This window comes from Pogona vitticeps, chromosome 9 (assembly GCF_051106095.1).
Source record: "Pogona vitticeps strain Pit_001003342236 chromosome 9, PviZW2.1, whole genome shotgun sequence".
NCBI lineage: Eukaryota > Metazoa > Chordata > Lepidosauria > Squamata > Agamidae > Pogona > Pogona vitticeps.
The window spans coordinates 16896354-16915718 of record NC_135791.1 but is presented as its reverse complement, the minus strand read 5'-3'; the positions used below and the strand labels follow the sequence as shown (position 1 = coordinate 16915718).

The window sequence follows — 19365 nt, the reverse complement described above, 5'->3', positions numbered from 1 at the left end:
TTTCTGTGTACAGTATCTTTCTGTGTATTGCTGCTCAGAGTAGACCATTGGTCTAGATGGGCGGGGTATAAATCTAATAAAATAAATAAATATCTAGTTGTATTCTGGTTACCAATGCAGGATGCCCTCAGATCACCGACACCTTACCCAAAGGGCTATGAAATTCTGAATTATTTGGGCCATTCCTCCCTTTGTCATTTGACATTTGGCATCCTTTTGCAAAGGTTGCTACATCTATTCCAACACATTTCCAAGGCCAGCCCTGTCATTTGGTAGAGTCAAATGGCTGCTTCAGGTTATAGATCTTAAGTGTCAGGAATGGCTGGATTTTTAATTTCCCATTCTTGTGTTGTTAGTGTAAACCAGAAGAAGATGGGGTTGTAGAGTTGTTGTTTTTCAAATGTTGGGGCTTACGTGCTAAAATAATGTGGTCAGTCTTAAATAGGTGTTGCCTCAAACAGCACAATGAAGCAATGTCAATGCCAACCCTACCAGTTTCTGTTTGGTAAACTTCGGCTTTTAGTATTTTAAAATGATGTTTCGGTTTGTTTAACAGGCAAGCAGCCATGAGTGTTGTTGCTTTTATGGTGCAACATTAGGATAGAAATAATTGTAGTGAAGAAGCATATACAGTGGTGCCCCGCCTGACGACGTTAATCTGTTCCGTTAAAATCGCTGTTAAGCGTTATTGTCGTCAAGCGAAAGAAAAAACCCATTGAAATGCATTGAAAACTGGTTCAATGCGTTCCAGTGGGCGAAATACAGTGGTGCCTCGCATAACGAGCGCACTGTTTAATGATGAATCCGCATAGTGATGCGGATTTTGCGATCGCTAATGCGATCACATACCAATGTTTCCAATGGACAAAAATCGCTTGGCAACGATCGGTAAGCGTTTCGCTTACCGATTTTCGCATAGCGATTTTTAAAACAGCTGATTGGCGGTTCCAAAATGGCCGCCGGACGCCCAAAATGGCCGCGCGCAGCGTTTTCGTGCCCTGCCCTCGCTTACTGAGGGCGCGAAAGTGGCGGCGCTATAGAGAAACTTCGCTGAACGGTGAGTTTGGGCCCCATTGGAACGCATTAAACTAAGCTTAATGCATTCCAATGGGTTTTTACTTTCCGTATAGCGATGTTTCCCCATAGCGACGGTTAATCTGGAACGGATTAACCTCGCTATGCGGGGCACCACTGTACCTCATTTTCGATCGCTGTCTTCCGGAAATAGGTACTGAAAACGGGGCGGCCATTTTGAAAACCTGACGATCAGCTGTAAAGATCGTCGTGACGCGAAAAATCAGTTCCCGAAGCAGGGAACCGATCGTCATGAAGCAGATTTCCCCCATTGAACATCATTTTGCGATCGCAATAGCAATCGCAAAAACATCATCATTAAGCGATTTCGTCGTCTACCGGCGTAATCGTCAAGCGGGGCACCACTGTAGCTGAATGCCACTGGGTAGCAGGGAGGGCAGATCCTTTTGTGGTGAAATAAGAATATGTTTCTCACTCATTGAATGTTATTTTTAGGCAAAAAGCGTATCCTCCCAGTGTGTCAAGTGGGAGGCCTTTCTCTTACAGTTGGTAGTCATGTTGGCCTATCATACTAAGCTGTGCCTTTTGACATGGATTCAAACAAGTCAGCATTCATACTTTGCAATTTTGGTCCATTTCTCTCCCATTCCTTTTGCAAACTCCTATTTCAGGGTAGGCAGCTGAAGAAACGTTTACACCTGGTTTCTGGTATAATGATAAGTGGTGCATTTAAGCAAACCAGAGATCTTACGCCGGTTATTATGGCCTCTGACTTCTGCTGTGGCGCACAAACCATGGTTTTTTAATGGAGAAAGCTTCAGACACAACCCAGAATTTTAAAAAAAGATACCTGGTTTACCATTATAGATGAACCTCAACATTTTCTTCAGCATCTGCTGGCAGAGGTTGCCCTTTACTTGACCCACTCACTTTCTTGCTAAGAGAATGGGTGGGGAGCCTTGCAGATGGGCCAGATGCTTTGGCCTTTGGTCACTTGCCTTCCCTATGAAAGTTCATCAGTAGGTGTCACTTTTGGACAGAATCTTAGAACTTTACAATTAGAAGAGACCTTAAGAATATTTGAATCCATCTGCCTGCCAGTGCAGGAAATCTACAGCTTGAAGCATTCCTGACAGATGGTTTTCCAACCTCTGCTTTAAAATCTCTGAAAAAGGAGAGTTTGCCAGCTTCCAGTACAGCCCATTTCACTCCAGTAAGTCAACTCTTTTAACTGCCAGGAAGTACTTAACATTTAGTTGGAATCCCCTTTGGATCCCTGATTTGAATCCCTTTGTTGAGATCCATTTCCTCTCATAAATTGCATATGTTAGAATGGCTATTAAAGATCAAACTCTAGAGACAGAGCTTCTGTAATGGCCAGAATCCTCCTTGCCTTTGTGTAACCTAACGTTGCAGTGTCATAAATGTGCTGGGCTTTCTGCCCAGGCAGTGAGGATTATGCAGTTTGATTGTTCTCATTGTGATTGGTTGCGTAATGTGCCCACAGAAGTGCTTTGTGGATAGTGCTTCTGCTTTGGCCCAATCAGAGCTACATCAAGTTACACAAGCACAGATAATAGGATTTGAGTCACTGTGTCATTCAGAAGCAATCTGCATATGCCGCTGCTGTGCCATGTGTGTCTTGCTTACATTGTGATCATATTCCTCCCCTCTTTATCCTCCTAGCAACTGTTCTGAGAAGGAGAGGGACTCTTAGTCCAGAGTCATCAAGCAGATTTCACTACTCTGTGCGAACATGAATCTGGATCTTCTACATTCTAGGCTAACTGTACCACACTCTCTTGCCACTGAACATTAAAGGCATAGTGTGCCTTAGTCTCGTATAATGCTTAACAGCTCCCCTCATTTTTTTTGTACAGCAGGACTCCTGTATCCATGGGAACAGTATCACTTCTTCATGTTCTGAAAATATAAAAAATATATTAAGAAACAAATCCAGAAAAATTATTTTCCCTCTGTCTAGTGAATACAGTACAGTGGTGCCTCGCTTAGCGAGTGCACCGTATAGCAATGTTTCCGTATAGCGATCCCTTTTTCAGGATCGCTATATGGAAACATACCCGATCTTCGCAATGGGGAAAACCCGCATTGCGAAGATCGGGTATTGCGGCGGCCATTTTGGAGCTGCCGAACAGCTGATCGGCGGTTCCAAAATGGCCGCCGGAAGCCCGGAAATGGCTGCTGGCAGCCGTTTTCGTGCCCTGCCCTCGCTTAGCGAGGGCGCAAAAATGGCTGCCAGCAAGGGGAATTCTCGCTGAACGGGTAAGTAAGCAAGGTATTGGAACGCATTAAACTAAGTTTAATGCGTTTCAATACGTTTCCCCTACCCGTTTAGCGACTATTCCGCATAGCGAGGGTTAATCCGGAACAGATTAACCTCGCTATGCGGGGCACCACTGTACTTGTTTGTGAAGAATACTGTACATAGCATGGTCTCTGGCGCCCTGCATTGGCTAGTTTTGGTAATGCATGTGGAAAAAAATGTTTTTTTTTTCCTTTTATGTTGCTCTTTCTGTCTATATAGCGTTCACTGTTATCTGCGATTTTCAGTATCCATGGGGGGGGGCTTGGCGGTATGGGGGTTCTACTGTACATGTTTCTGTCACCTCTCCCTGGATGGTTGTTCACTAATCATTTGTTTCTTTGCTACTGTAGGACTTTGTTATCACAGTGGTCATAGCTTTCTTGTGGCTGGTGAGCACCTCAGCTTGGGCAAAGGCCCTCACAGACATCAAAACATCCACCGGCCCCAGCATGATTGAAGGAATGGAGCCTTGTGGAAAAGATCAAAAGTTATGTCGCTTTGATGAACAGCGAAGTTTGGGATCCTTGAATGTCTCTGTGGTATGTAAACATTAGAAGCCACTGGGATTTTCTGTCAGTCTGAATTCTTTTCTTGTGAACTCCCCAACCTTGCCAGCCACTGTGAGAGAGAGTGGGCTGGTCCTGTTCAGCTTTTCCCTGCCTTTCAAGATATGTTGGACTACAACCTGTGCAGTTCCCAGCCACTGTTTAGAAGCAACTCATTGCAAATAATGTTACTTTTGATTCTTTGTTTGCAATAACTAAGCCATAACCAAGTTGCATTACAGCTGTAACTCACTGGGGAATAATTTTACTCCTTTGTGATATAACTGTTTTGTTTTATGTTGGCCATAAGAAAAGGTCCATATTGATTTTGTAATGTGGTTGGTAGTACAGTGGTGCCCCGCATAGCGAGGTTAATCCGTTCCGGATTAACCCTCGCTATGCAGAATCATCGCTAAACGGGTAGGGAAAACGTTCCAATACCTTGCTTACTTACCCGTTCAGCGAGGATTCCCCTTGCCGGCAGCCATTTTTGCGCCCTCGCTAAGCGAGGGCAGGGCGTGAAAACGGCTGCTGGCAGCCATTTCCGGGCTTCCGGCGGCCATTTTGGAGCAGCCGAACAGCTGTTCGGCGGCTCCAAAATGGCCGCCGCAATACCCGATCTTCGCAATGCGGGTTTTCCCCATTGCGAAGATCGGGTATGTTTCCGTATAGCGATCCCGAAAAAGGGATCGCTATACGGAAACATCGCTATACGGTGCACTCGCTAAGCGAGGCACCACTGTACAGTGGTGCCTCGCTTAACGAGCGCCCCGTTTAACGAGGAATCCGTATAGCGATGGCTTGTTTGCTATCACTTTTGCGATCGCATTGCGATGTTACTTTGCGATTTTTCCCCATAGGCCCCATTTTCCCCCAGCTGAGCGGCGGGAGCCTCCGAAGGACTGATCCCGCCGCTCAGCTGGGGGAAAATGCCGGTGGTGGCCTCGGAAGGACCCTTTCAGGCATCCCGGGCTTGGAGCCGTGCCGCGGCCGGTCTTCCAGCCATTCTCGGACTCCCGGGAGTCCAAGCATGGCTGGGATAGCTGGGCGTGGGGTGGCTCCGGGCATCCGGATCCCTCCCACCCTGCCACCGCCACCGCTTGGAGCCGTGCCGCGGCCAATCTCCCAGCCATGCTCGGACTCCCGGGAGTCCAAGCATGGCTGGGAAACTGGGCGCGGCGTGGCTCCAAGCAGCAGCGGGGGCAGGGGAGGTCCAGATGCCTTCCAGTGCTTTGCCTGGAAGGCATCCGGACACCTGCTACCCTGCTGCCGCTGCGCTGAGAGCCTTCCAAGCTCTCAAGGGGCTTTCTCCAATGTTGTGGGGGGCTTTGAGAGCTCGGAAGGCAAATGTCGGCTGTCGGTGGTGGCTTTGGGGTCCTTCCGAGGCCTCTGCCGACTGCCGGCATCCTCCTCCAGCTGAGCGGCGGGACTCCTGCTCAGCTTGGGGAAAATGCCCCCTCCGAAGGGGAATGCCTGCGGTGGCCTCGGAAGGACCCTTCCGAAGCGTCCTTCCGAGGCCACCGCCGGCATTTTCCCCCAAATTGTGGGCAATCTTTCTTCCATTAAGTTACTTGTTCTGCACCAATACTTTAGCATTCTTACAGTTATCAGACCCAAAATTATTTTTGTACCAAGTTCTGCTCTAACTAAATGTGAAACTTCCAGGATAACCTGATAAAATTGTGTTTGAACGTGTTCAATTTCCTTAAGGTCTGCAAAACCCAATATTTCAGCACCATAAATTATTATAGGAATTATCTTAGCTTTAAAAAGATTTAAAATTGGATTTAAAGTACCTGGATAACTGTAGCTTAAACGTTTATAAATTGACTCCTCTTAAATAGAGGAATGATGATACAGTACTTGTTTTCCAGTCTTTTGGAATACAACCAGTCTTATTTGTATGTGTAATTAGCCCAGACAATATGGAGGCCCGCCAATTTAATTACTTTCAAATAATTCGGAGGGGGGGGGGTGTTAAGAAATCCTCCCTAGGAACTTTATTATTCCTCAGAGTCTGAATAAGCTGTTTTATCTCCTGCACTGTTACAAGTGACCACTGAGGTATTAAGCTTGCGTCCTGAATCCTTGGGAGTTTAAAGGTTGTTGTGGGTTTTTCGGGCTCTTTGGCTGTGTTCTGAAGGTTGTTCTTCCAGAGCATGGACAGAGTTCCTACTCCAGTCCTCTGAAGATGCCCATGGCCACAGAGACTGGCGAAACGTTAGGAAGAACAATCTTCAGAACACGGCCAAAGAGCCCAAAAAACCCACAACAACCATTGAATCCTGGACATGAAAACCTTCGAGAATACAAAATAAATAAATGCTTCCCTGTTTTTAAAAAATAATATTAAAAATTATTATTTAAATCCTTGCAAAGAGAAAACTAGCACAGTAGGGGAAAAATGAGCCCAAATCTTTGTTCCTAGTGTACTGTACTGGTTCATTTTCCACTTATAGGAAGTTTCCAAATAGATGAGAATTTAAAAATTGTCTCCTATCTGCAGTCTAAAGTAGTATTCTCTGTTCTACTATCTTCTTTTGCTGAATGAATAGACCTGACACAAACCTTTTAATACATTTGTCTTATCAAGTGGTGTGTGAAATATTGAATAAATATTACAGTGATTTAATTATAATCTACCCTAAAATGCAGTTTCTTATTTAAAGCATATTTAAAGTGTGTTTAGCATTTAAGGGGTATGATTTTGTTGTATTCCAGAGTTTAATAAAAGTGCCCAAATTTTTTCATTAAATTGTTAATATTTCATTTTCCATTTTACCAAACATTTTTGTCTCTCTGAGAATGCTTTAAAAGGTAAAGGTAAAGGTTCCCCTTGACAATTTTTGTCCAGTCGTGTCCGACTCTAGGGGGCGGTGCTCATCCCCGTTTCCAAGCCATAGAGCCAGTGTTTTGTCCGAAGACAATCTTCCGTGGTCACATGGCCACTGCGACTTAGACACGGAACGCTGTTACCTTCCCACTGAGGTGGTCCCTATTTATCTACTTGCATTTGCATGCTTTCGAACCGCTAGGTTGGCGGGAGCTGGGACAAGTGACGGGCGCTCACTCTGTTGCGTGGATTCGATCTTACGGCTGCTTGGTTTTCTGACCCTGCAGCACAGGCTTCTGCGGTTTAGCCCGCAGCACCACCACGTCCTGAAGCTTTACCTGAAGAATAAAGCTGGTCAGTTGTATCTAGGCCTAGAACTCACAACACATACACACACTCTCTCCTTCTCTCTTTCTTAGGTTATTGGTTTCCTCAACCTGATTCTGTGGGCAGGCAATGCTTGGTTTGTCTACAAGGAAACCAGCCTCCATCAACCTCCGTCAGCAGCTCCACCAAACCCAGCCGATCCTGGTGTTCCTTCAGGGATGTAGAGAGTGTGAAAAACCACTGGATATGAAGCTCGGTCTCTTACCGCAGGATGCTCACCACAGCCATTTCCCCCCACCCCTGCCCCAATTATGCAGTTGATTTGTGAAAAATGGATGGGGTTTCCTTTTCTTTCTTCTTCTTTTTTTTTGCAGCAAATACTTTTACAATATGTCAGAGGACGGAGCTGAGATCTCCACCTTGACCCTGTGTGCACCCAAGAGATGCATTCTATTGCGCTTGTTCTGCACACGGAAAAGAATCATGTCTTGGTTAAAGCTCAGCAGAGCCAGCTGCTTGCAGCCTTCAAGAACTAGCTTTCCAGCTGACATAGGCAGAGCTTAGAAAAGTTTCGTTTTGTTGAACTGTGTTTCTCAGAATCGATTGTTGGAGCATTCTGGGAGTTGCAGTTCAAAAAATGTAATTTTTCCCCAAGCTGGCCAGGTCAGTGCACATTCAGAGCTGAGTTGTACTGGTCTGCACAAGATGTTACCTAATCAGATGGTCCTGTTTACTCCGGTGGAAATCTCACTTGAGTTTCAGTGAGGTTTAAGTAAATGTGCTAAGAATTGCAACTTTGGTGTGGTTTGGAATAAGGCCTTATCTGCCTTGCCGTCAGGAATTGTACATAATGCTTGCAGAGGTTGTTGCCCTTATATATTGCCCTTAGGTTAGCATCCACTGTCTAAAAATGTAAATGTCTGCTTGATATTGTATTGTGTGAGCATGAGCTAGTCTGCCAAACTGTAGGCTAGTAAACCTAGGCATTGTAGGGAAATTGAAAGTCTTGCATTAGACATAATCTACAGATGAGAGGAACTAGGAGTCTCTTACGTCCAAGAGCTCTGGAAATCTGCACTAAAATTCCTTTGGTATCAGACACAGACTCCAGCAAGCTGACTTTCAAATTGAAGGTTTAGTTTCTAGTCCTTATGACTGGCAGTAGAATATGGGCCTTCATTTCAGTATAAAGATCATCTTTCTTTGACCCAGAACCCACCTCTCCTTTCCCTGGAACAAGTTACATTAGTCTTTTTGGCCTTTTCTGTAAGCGCTTCACAAAGTTAGACTTTCAGACTGCACACATGAAGCAGCCCACCAGAGAAATAATGCTCTATGCAAAATGTACAGTGGCATAAGAAAAAGAAACCACACAAATGCTACCACCAGAGCCCGCAAATTCTAGTTATTCAGTTAAGTTTCCAGATTTAGAATTTGCATTTGCAAATTGTTATGACAGCTCAGCTGTAAAGTTGCAGCATTATTGCCAAATCTTCTTTGTTCTTTGCATATGTACATGGTAAAATTCTTACTGTGATAGTTTCTGAGAGTATCTATTAAAAGGGCAAGATAGCAAATGCCAGAAACCATGAGGCAGTCACTGTGAAGCTCAAAACCCACAATAGCTGCTTTTCCTCTCACTCCCTTTAGAGGTGATCTGTTATCAATGTATTTTGCCAAGAGATTGTGCCAGTCAAATGTTGTGAAGAGGTTGTGGGATTCAGTAAAGCATGTGAATTGGAGTAGTTTATGAGATACACACACATTTTGCATATATTATAATTTTTAAAATGTCATTTAATATGAGAGCAACCATAAGGAAACTTACCCGGATGGGCAATTATGGCCCTTCATACATTTTTTACAATGCAACTCCCATATTCTTTTACCATAGGCAATGGCTGATGGCAGCTATAGGTGAAAAGCAACTCTTAAAACTATATAAAAATATTGCATGCCTGGTTTTGCTGTAGGAGATTTTCAGTATATTTTATATGTGTGCATAAGATTTCTGTTTTTACATCTGCAAGATGGAGGTTAAAGCCATGATTGTGAGCATAATTGTGTGCAAGTTTTAACTACACTAAAGTAATTTATTTCTCAGAGTTCTTCACTGTATTCAGGCTTCAGAATCTTCATCATGCGTACAGGAGAGTTTCCTTCATTGTCAGTTCTGGCCAGGTGTTTCTGTGAGTTGGTGTGGATTTTGGATCATCCCCTGGAGAACCCCCCCCCCCCCAATTGCCCTGCAGGTCCTAACCTGCATAAAGTGAGAGTTGGCCCTCTGCAGGTTGAACTTCAGCTCTCAGCATGGTCAGTGGATAATGATCCTGGAAGGTGAAGTCCAAACATTTGGAGTAGCAGTGGTTCAGTACCAAGGTTGGAAAACAGGAGTGACCAGAGCTTAGGCCTTGTTTTCCATTTGGACTGTGATGGCTACGGCCACAGCCAGATGCAGTATAGTGGCTTGGAGAGGCAGAGCCCCATCTTAAACAGAAAAATTAGGTAGAATTTCACTTATAGTTCATGCACTAAGATGATGTACCTCCAAGTTGCTAGTGATCAGGGATTCTAAAAGCCTTATTTGGGTTGGTGGGGGGAATTAACAGTGCCTTTTTGTTTTTCCTTTTATTCAATGAAAGATTCATAATCAGGGCTGTCCAAATCATTTTTCTGCCTGAGGCAGAGCAGCAAATACTACCCCATGAAATCCAATAGTACATAGTATTCAAAGTAAGTTAGGTTATTTTAGCATCTAAGGTAGAAAATCCTACAAACACTTTTCGCCTGGTAATATCACTAATAGAAATACAGTGGTGCCTCGCAAGACAAATGCCTCACAGGACAAAAAACTCACAAGACGAATGGTTTTGGCAATGAGGTTGATGACTCGCAAGACAAATGGTCCTATGGCCGTGCTTCGCAAGACAAGTATTTTCCGTTTTTTGTTCCTGCCTCATGTTTGCTGATTTTTAAATGTTTTTCTGTGATGTTTAAAAAGTTAAAGTTTTTTGATTGACATTTTTGAAATCAGCTGCACAATATGTATGGCTTTAAAGAGCACTTAATAAACCCTTTTAAAACCAAATTTGACTTTATTTTGACTTTTTCCCCCATAGGAACGCATTAATTAGATTTCAATGCATTGTTATGGGAAAACGTGTTTCACAAGATGAATTTTTCGCAAGACAACATTAACCGCGGAACAAATTAAATTCATCTTGCGAGACGCCACTGTAACTAACTTAGCAATTTTCTGTCCTTCCATGACTCCCAGAATCTGCTGCCCAAGTCAGCTTTTTTTTTGTGCCTAATGGTAGGGCTGGCCCTGTTCAGAAGCCCATACTGTTGTAATGATATTGAACCAGTGATCTGGGACTAAAATGCAGTTTATCTTCTCTACATCCTGAAGCTTTAGTGCATTCAAGAGTCAGCATGTTGGAAGAGATTATAAGTCAGCTAACTGTATTTCAGGAAAGCTTGCTTGCGTCTCATTGAGGGATTTCCTGGTAAGCTTCCAAGGTTTTCTCAGACCTCTTTTTTTGAAAAGCACTGATTGAAACAATGAAAAAGAATTAGTAGGTCAGGGGTGCTTTATTTGTTTGGTTTTTTGCCTCAGTATTTAGGTCAGTCGCCATGACAGTTGCTTTTGCTTTCCTGTCAGAAATCCTTGCCCCAAAATATGATGTTATTTTTTCAGAGGAAACCACTTGAAACCTGAATACATGAGGAACAAGGTTGGAGAATGAGAACAATTTTGTTTCATTATTTTTTGTACATCTAAAGGCTTTTCTTTTTCCTGAAATAAACCAGTGACTTGTTCCCTTGCCCTTCAGTGAATAAAATAACTGTGTAAATGTCTCCTCCTGCAGAACTTAAAAATTATTTACTTTGTTTTAATACGATTTTCTAAATTTGTAGAACCACACAGAATAAGCAAACAAACACCATTGCTTTATAAACAGAAATATTTTGTTCCTTTCCCCCCCTAAAGCTTAAGTTTAGAGGAGAATAATAAAGTGCACTGAGGTAAAGCAACAAATAGGACTCTGGTATCATCACCACATGTATCATTCTAAAGGTCATACAAATCAACTATTAATACATTGCTATTATATATTTGTTTCTCACAGTCCCAGATATATGTGAGTTCTAGTATTTAGATTTGAATACTGTAAGAATCTGTGTGATAAAGTGGAGTGCCTTTTCCAGTATATAGCTATTGTTTATAATACTGTAGTTCTACAACAGACATATAATCTTGGAGCCAATTTGCTGGTTACAAAACAGCAGAATATCCATTGAGGAAAAAAACTAAGAACAAGTTGTCCATGTTCTGCACTCTGTGCTCATATGCCTAAAACAAGTTGCCCTAAAAAGGCCTCTGTAACACTAAGTGGCTTGTACAGGGTTGCATTGTCACCTTAATGTCCTTAATAACTTGTGCTAACTCCTTAACCTTGCCATGATTTGTAATCTTCATGGTGCTTGGTGCTTTAAAAATGGGATATGTGACCTCCAAGGCAAACTCCTACATATTGCAGTCTTTTTTTTTCTTTTTTAAGTTTCTAGCTCTCATGGTTGCTTTGTTATTTTTCCTCTGTTTTTTTCTTGATTGCTGCATGCTCTGTGAGCAGAGCTGGATGAAAACAAGAATGCCTCATAGGAGAAAGATATTTTTACTGAGCTATCGTATTTATCCTTTGTTAAAAATAATAATTCCATGCTTTTGTTTGGTTTCTGTTTGCCGCCTCCTCACGCCCATGAATCTGTATAGCCTCTCAGTCACTCCCTACAGGTCAGACTGAATGTGGCAATAGGAAGTTCGCAAACTGAGGGACAGCAAGCAAATTTCTCCCCTGGTTCAGCCGCTCAGAGTGGTGTAAATATACCAGATGGGCAGGATATAAATCAAATCAATCAATCAATCAAATAAATAAATAAATAAATAAGACTGCTCTCTTGATCTGGTTTGTTGTTCTGCTGTTCCCCTGCTTGGTTAAAACAGGCGGGAAAATCTTTGTCCCTCAAACGTGATCTTCAACTTGCACATTCACCACAACAGAAGGGTTTGTGTGTGTGTGTGTGCATGCATGAATACTTATAGGCATCACAGGATAGAGGTGGGGAATCTCAGTTCCTAGAGCAGAGTTTGGCCCACTGGGTTCATAATCTGGGCTTCCCCAGCTGAGCATAGCTGCTAACTCGCTTCACAATCATTTGGTATTTTTGCAGATATTTTATTAGGTTCCTGCCCCCACAGAAATAGTTTCTTCCAGTAAGATCTTCAAGTTAAAATGTAGCTGGTATTTCTCTCCCCCCCCCATCTTCTGCCTTTGGATCCACCCGCCACTGGAATGTAGCACCAAGATTGAAAACGTAGAAAGAGGCTCCTCACTTTTACTGTAGGCCAAAACATGAGGAGTGCCAAAGGTTCCCCAGTCCTGGGCTGGAGCTTAGTGCTTATTCACAGAGGTAGGAAAACTGTGACCAACCACAGATGATGTATTCCAGCTCCCATCAGCCCTTAGCCAGCATGCCCAGTGGTTGGAGATGGGGGCCCTTTGAGTTCAGTGACATCTGGAGAACTAAACCTTCCCGCACCCCTGGAGTCAGCAATAGATTTCCTCAAAGACTTGGATGAAACTTCTCAGCATAAATGTCAGGGCATAATAAAAAAGTACAGTAGCTGCCTAAAATGGCCTCCCTTATTTCCTCTTTCAGGGACGAGAGCAAATGGAGAGAGTATTCATGTGAAATTCACTGGTGTTTCTCTGGTTGCTTGGATGCTATTGGCAATGTCCCTTTAAAACAATGGGGTGCTGATCTGCGTATTGCCAGTTCAGGGGACTTCGGCAGATTTTAAAATGGCAGCCAGCAGTGCAGTTGGGCTAGAAGTTACTTTTGTGGATCACAATTCTGATAATGCCCAGGGAACACAGCCAATGTCGTCTCAGGGATTCTGGGAAATAAAGTAACAGTAACTTTCCTAAGCGTCACCAATTTTACACCCATCAAACTCTGTCCTCTGGACACCCCCCTCCACTACCGCCTCCTTTACCTCATTGAATGGTGAAAAAACAAAAGAGGGGAAGATTATAATTGTAATTGTCTTTTCATTGGTTTACCACTGACTTTCAGTCTTTTAAGGGAGGCCCCAAGAATAATTGTATGGATTGAGAGAGAAACACAGTGCATAAATAACCCCTCAGTTTGTCTTGAGTTGTAAAGTTGTTGAAACACTGGATTCATTTGAAAACCTAATTAACTATGCAAATATGTGACTAATTAATCTGATTTATAATAATGCTGGATACATGAATATTTGGCAATGGGAAAATGCTGAAATACATATAAAGAGCATCTTCTCCCTTTGGGATACAGTAGCATGGCACATCACAGTTTTTTACCACTTGCTCATAGATTTCTCCTACATCTCTCCATGTTTAGATAGCATAAGGAAATGTACAGCTTTTCTCCCTATAAACAAACATACTGTGCCTTATCCAAATAATTGGTATTAAGCTCCATATGTTGTGTGAGTACAGAATTTAATTCCTGATCTATAGTGGTTGTTTAGAATGACAGCTGATGCCATTGTTTGCTTACCTGCTTTTTCTAAAACGCAAGAAGATGGTGGCCAAATATATTTGTTATAAAAAGGCATATGTGCACCTGTTTATTTTTTTATTTTTCCCTCTGTTATCAAGATTGTTTGAAAAACATGTAGGTGTTTGTACACAACCAGCGTAATAAAAATATTTGCTCACTTTTCGCGTGTTGTGAGTTGATTCCAGAACGTACCAGGATATTGTTGGACTTGAATGTATGTGTATTACTCTGTGCTGTTGTCATGGCATCTTGAAAAATCTCAATTTATATTTCGAAAGAGATAATTCAGTCCTCACAAGTCTAAATTCTTGAAGGAACACTTTTATGCGGAGGTACTGATTCCAGTCCTAAACTTCAAATTGAGACCAAGTAGAGCATGTGGGTGTCTTGTGAATTTTTTTTGTAAAGCTAATAAAGGTAAAGGTTCCCCTTGACAATTTTTGTCCAGTCATGTTCCACTCTAGGGGGCGGTGCTCATCCCCGTTACCAAGCCATAGAGCCAACGTTTTGTCCGAAGACAATCTTCCGTGGTCACATGGCCAGTGCGACGTAGACACGGAACGCTGTTACCTTCCCACCGAGGTCGTCCCTATTAATCTACTTGCATTTGCATGCTTTCGAACCGCTAGGTTGGCGGGAGCTGGGACAAGCGACAGGAGCTCACTCCGTCGCGTGGATTCGATCTTACGACTTCTTGGTCTTCTGACCCTGCAGCACAGGCTTCTGCGGTTTAGCCCGCAACGCCACCACGTCCCTAAAGCTAATGGGTCTTTCTTAATTTGGATGAGTCCCATCACCTCCTGGGAAATAGAAGTGGAAGATATGGAGGCAGTGTCAAATTTTATCTTCCTGGGCTCCATGATCACTGCAGATGGAGACAGCAGCCCTGAAATTAAAAGGCGCCTTCTTCTTGGGAGGAAAGCGATGACAGATCTTGACAGCATCTTGAAAAGCAGAGACATCACCTTGCCAACAAAAGTCCGAATAGTCAAAGCTATGGTTTTTCCTGTCATGATGTATGGAAGTGAGAGCTGGACCATAAAGAAAGCAGACCGCCGAAGAATTGATGCCTTTGAATTGTGGTGCTGGAGGAGGCTCTTGAGAATCCCCTGGACTGCAAGGAGAACAAACCTATCAGTTCTAAAGGAAATCAACCCTGAATGCTCACTTGAAGGACAGATCCTGAAGCTGAGGCTCCAGTACTTTGGCCATCTCATGAGAAGAAAAGAGTCCTTGGAAAAAACCTTGATGTTAGGAAGGTGTGATGGCAAGAGGAGAAGGGGACGACCGAGGATGAGATGGCTGGATAGTGTCTGCGAAGCAACCAACATGAACCTGACACAACTCCGGGAGGCAGTAGAAGACAGGAGGGCCTGGCGTGCTCTGGTCCATGGGGTCACGAAGAGTCGGACACGACTAAACGACTAAACACACACACACACCTCAACATTTTGTACATGACAGTAATAATGGCCAAAATCCTGTTGAGTTTTTACACCAATGTAATACAATTGCACTTGAATGTTAAAGGGACAAAAATAATAACTACATAAGAACTAGACAACATTAGCATTGGTAATGAAGAAATTTAAATAGAGATTCTGTATATCTTGAGTATATCTACAAACCTCGAGGCAGTGAAAGACAGGAGGGCCTGGTGTGCTCTGGTCCATGGGGTCACGAAGCATCAGACATGACTTAACGATTAAACAACAATATCTTGAGGTATCCAAATGGAGACTTCAGCCAAGAAATCAGAAGGCTGGGACAGGAAAGCTGACAGGAAAACAATTGATTCATTTGAAATATGGCATCAGAGGAGAGTTTTGTGGGTACCCTGGCTGATCAGAAAGACTAACCAATGGGTCCTAGATCAAATCAAGCCTGAACAAAATGTTGAAGTTGAGGCTGTCCTACTTCGGGCACATGCTGAGAAGTCAGAATTCTCTGGGAAAGACAATAATGCTGGGAAAGGTGGATGAGGAAAAGAGGAGGACCAAATACAAGATGGACTGACTCCCTAAAGGAAGCCACAGGCTTCAGTTTACAAGAGCTGAGCAAGGCTGTTGAAGACCGGGCATTTTGGAGATTGCCCTTTGATGGAGTCTCTGTAAGTCAGAGGAAACTCAATGGCATGTAACAACAGCACATTTGACGTAAATCCAAATTGTTTGAAAAACTTCTTAGTTTGCAAGAATTTGCCAATGAAATTTTCACACCAACCGTGTTATGTTGATGGGCATAACTGATTTCGGGAAATGTGTTGAGATCTGATTTCTCACACACACATCCCAGCTGCTGTGCAAATTGCAGCTAAGATCAAAGAACATGAAAGCTTAAGGGGTAGCAGGTTACACTTTCATCCCTGTTTTTTTATTATTATTATTATTATTATTATTATTATTATTATTATTATTATTATTATTATTATTATTATTATTATTATTATTATTATTATTATTATTATTATTAATAATAATAATAATAATAATAATAATAATAATAATAATAATAATAATAATAATAATAATAATAATAATAATAATAATAATAATAATAATAATAATAATAATAATAATAATAATAATAATAATAATAAATCCTGGCTCTTCATTCCTTCAAGTCCCGCCTTTCCTGCCATTTTGTCTCCCGCTCTCGGTTCCCTCCTACGGTGTAATGTGTCAGACATGGGATAAGAGCTCAGTTTTGAGGACAAGTGATGTAAATGGCTGGCTGTGCATCTCTCACAACTACACCCCTGCTAGTAAATACATGTAAAAACCTCTCTTACAGGACTTGCTATGTGGAATGGTCTCCCCAATCCAGAAATTAAGAGGTCTTCCAGTGCTGGGAGTTTCCACTATCAACTAAAAGCCTTAACTTGTTTTCTTTTACATGTTTTCAAGTCAATTATGACAATACCCCTTTCCAGTATTTCTCAGAAGTGGTTTACCATTTCTTCCAGGGTTGCCCTGGGACTATCCAGCTTGCCCAAAGCTATGCAGGAGGTGCAATGAGGAAATGAACTCCTGACCTTGCCTCATCAGGCATTTTCTTAACTGTTACCAGAGTCATATATTTTTTACTGTATTTTAATTTTTGTAAGCCACCCAGAGACCTTTGGGTAGTGTGGGCGGCATATAAGTTAAATAAAATAAATAAATAAAATTGAGAGACAATGGACTTTCTCCGCAATAGTATATTGCTCTGAGCTATTCCTTTTGAAGTGTGAGATATTTAGGAGGTAAGTGCTTTGGTTCTGAATGGGAAATTAAGATCTGGGAGCTTTATAAAAGAGATGCTGGGGCTGATGATGAAACAGCTAGGTGTCGACATGACTGTCCTCTGGTCCACAAACTCAGAATGGCCTGTTTTAATCAAAGCTGGTTGGGTAGCCCTTTGGGTTAGGCATTCGATTCCCCACCGTCCCTCAAGGGAGAAGAGCCAGCCTGGGTGGCCTTAGGCAAACTGCATAGACCCAGGGCACCCCCAGAAGAAGGGAATGGTAAACCTCATCATCAGATTAAAGAATAAGAATCATGGCTGGCTCCACCACAAGGCTGATGGGGGGCAGAGTTTGGGGGGCTGGAGGTCTACATGGCCCTTCCTCTCCTTTGACTGCTGGGGAATGAGAGCGATCCCAGTTGGCAATTTGCCCTAAATTGTGGGCGTGCACTCCTGGCTACTGCTAAAATTTGGACCTTCAGGCTCAGTGTTCATGTAAAAAGAAATCCAAGTTCCTAGTCCACATGGTTAAAAAAGCAGTGGATGGGACATTTCTGGATGCTTTTGTTTTGAGTAAAAGGAGGGAGGAGTGCTATTGGTGGGTAAGGGCAGAGAAGAGATGCAAGAGGGGACGACGTTTTACAGACCAAGTCGCTCTGATTCGCTCTGATGTGAACGCCGTATTTTCTGCAGGTCCGGTGGGTGCAGCTTGGGCTTCTGCTTGTTCCTTCAGGATGGAAAAAGGATGCTGCTTTTCATTCTGTGCATCCTGAGGATGTGGCAAAAAGTGACGGCAGTTGTGTTGGGTAGCAATTCCAATAACGCTTGGAGAGGTGGTACTGGGGAAACCCAGTGCCTTCCAGTATAGCCGGTCACAAACACCTTCCCCGTGCGTGGATGCTAATTGTAGGGTGACCTATTCCAGTCTGTCACCCAAAGTACCAGAATGACACACAGCCACCCCCAGAACAACTGGAGAAACGGCCACTGCATGGATGTGTCTCTCGTCTTCCATCAAGAAGGACAACGAGGAAATGGTGGCTGCAACACCTTTCTGGCTGGACGTGGAAATCCACTCTGCAAAAACACTGTCGCTGGTGTCCTTGGAGGTGGTTCCTCTGTCGGTCCCCCTGTCTCTCGACCTTCCAGATGACCCAAGGCTGCAGCCCCTTTGCCTAACCCAAAGCTAACTCTGACCTCAGCTCCCACCCTGACCCTGACCCGGACTTCAGCCTCCGTCCAAACCCAAACCGAGACTCCAAACCCAGGCTCAGCCCTTTGTGTCCTTTGGAAGCCCAGCCCTGCGCCCTCCCCAAACCCCAGCCCTGACAGCCAGGCAGACTCCAGGGGATCTGGACTTGCTCCCTGGGTGCCAGAAGACGAAACATGACCCCTTCTCCACTAAGGCAGCTGCGCATCCCTTAGAGAGCAATTCTTGGGGTTATCCGGGATTTCAACGTACACCAACCGCTGCCTTTATGCAGGATGTTTTTCTAGAGCAATCTTCGGTTGGGTTCTCTTTACAGCCTATCCAATCTCTTCTGTTTTATTCGGCTCAGCTTTGGAGAAATATTCATACAGCTCACCTTTTGCCCAACTTGCGTCCACGCCCTTAACGGCTCGCCTGTCCTCTTCCTGGAGGCGAGAAGGACCTGGGAGGGCTGGGCGTGTGGGGCAGCCTTTGTGGCTCTGTTGAGATGCCCTCTGTGAGGAGCAGCGACTCCCTTGATCTTCATCAAACGGATGGCCTAGTGGGAAAGCATGGGGGTGCCAGAGGGGCTTTGGCCACGGGTTCAATATAGTTACGGGCAAATCAAGCCCATTGATGGGTGTAACAACTTCCCAGCGGGCTGTCCCTTGAGGGCCGTCACTCAAAGGGAAAAAGTGGTGTGTGATGGGCTGTGAGGCATGTGTGGGAGGGAGGGAGGGAGGGAAGGAGGAGCACAACAAGGCCCTGGAGCCCCTTCCAATGCTGGGGTGGCCTGAGTCACCAAAGGCGGAAGACACCCTTTCCTTTCTCGCCTGGCAGCGCCCCGCTGTGCCCCTCCTGTTCTTCTCCTGGGTGGGCCTTTCCTCACCTCTCCCTTCTTCCTGCCTCAATAAGTCTTTCCAGTCTCTGGGCTCCAGGAGAGCGTTCTCTCCAGGGTAAGGCTTGAGGGAAGGGATCTGCCCTGGTCCTGCCAGGGACCTGTCAAGGGTCAGTGGGATGTGAAGGGAGACCTTCCTCGAGTGCTCAAGCTCTCTGCTCACACGGTGCAGCGTGAAATGTTGCTCTTCTTTTTCTTGTGGTGTGCGTTTGGTGCAGTGGGCAGAGCGTGGCACAAAGACTCATGTGGCCCAAGTTGAAATCCTTGCTCAGTCATGGAAACTCCCTGAAGGTGTGGAACTGATAAAACCTCTCTTGAAGTACCTGGAGATTTCTATGAGGGTTGCTATAAGCCAGTTCTGACTTGATGCAACGT

General features: G+C 43.9%; 1 protein-coding gene across 1 annotated transcript in view; it reads left to right on the top strand.

The window, feature by feature from the left end:
- The window catches only part of LOC110089901 (synaptophysin-like protein 1), a 28062-nt gene extending 16044 nt beyond the window's left edge, over positions 1-12018 (top strand). Inside the window, exons 4-5 of the mRNA XM_072980175.2 lie at positions 3712-3900; positions 7159-12018. Of these exons, the coding sequence (XP_072836276.1) occupies positions 3712-3900; positions 7159-7290 (321 nt within the window). The 3' untranslated portion in view covers positions 7291-12018. The remainder of the gene's footprint in view (positions 1-3711; positions 3901-7158) is intronic.
- Positions 12019-19365: the final 7347 nt, after the last annotated feature.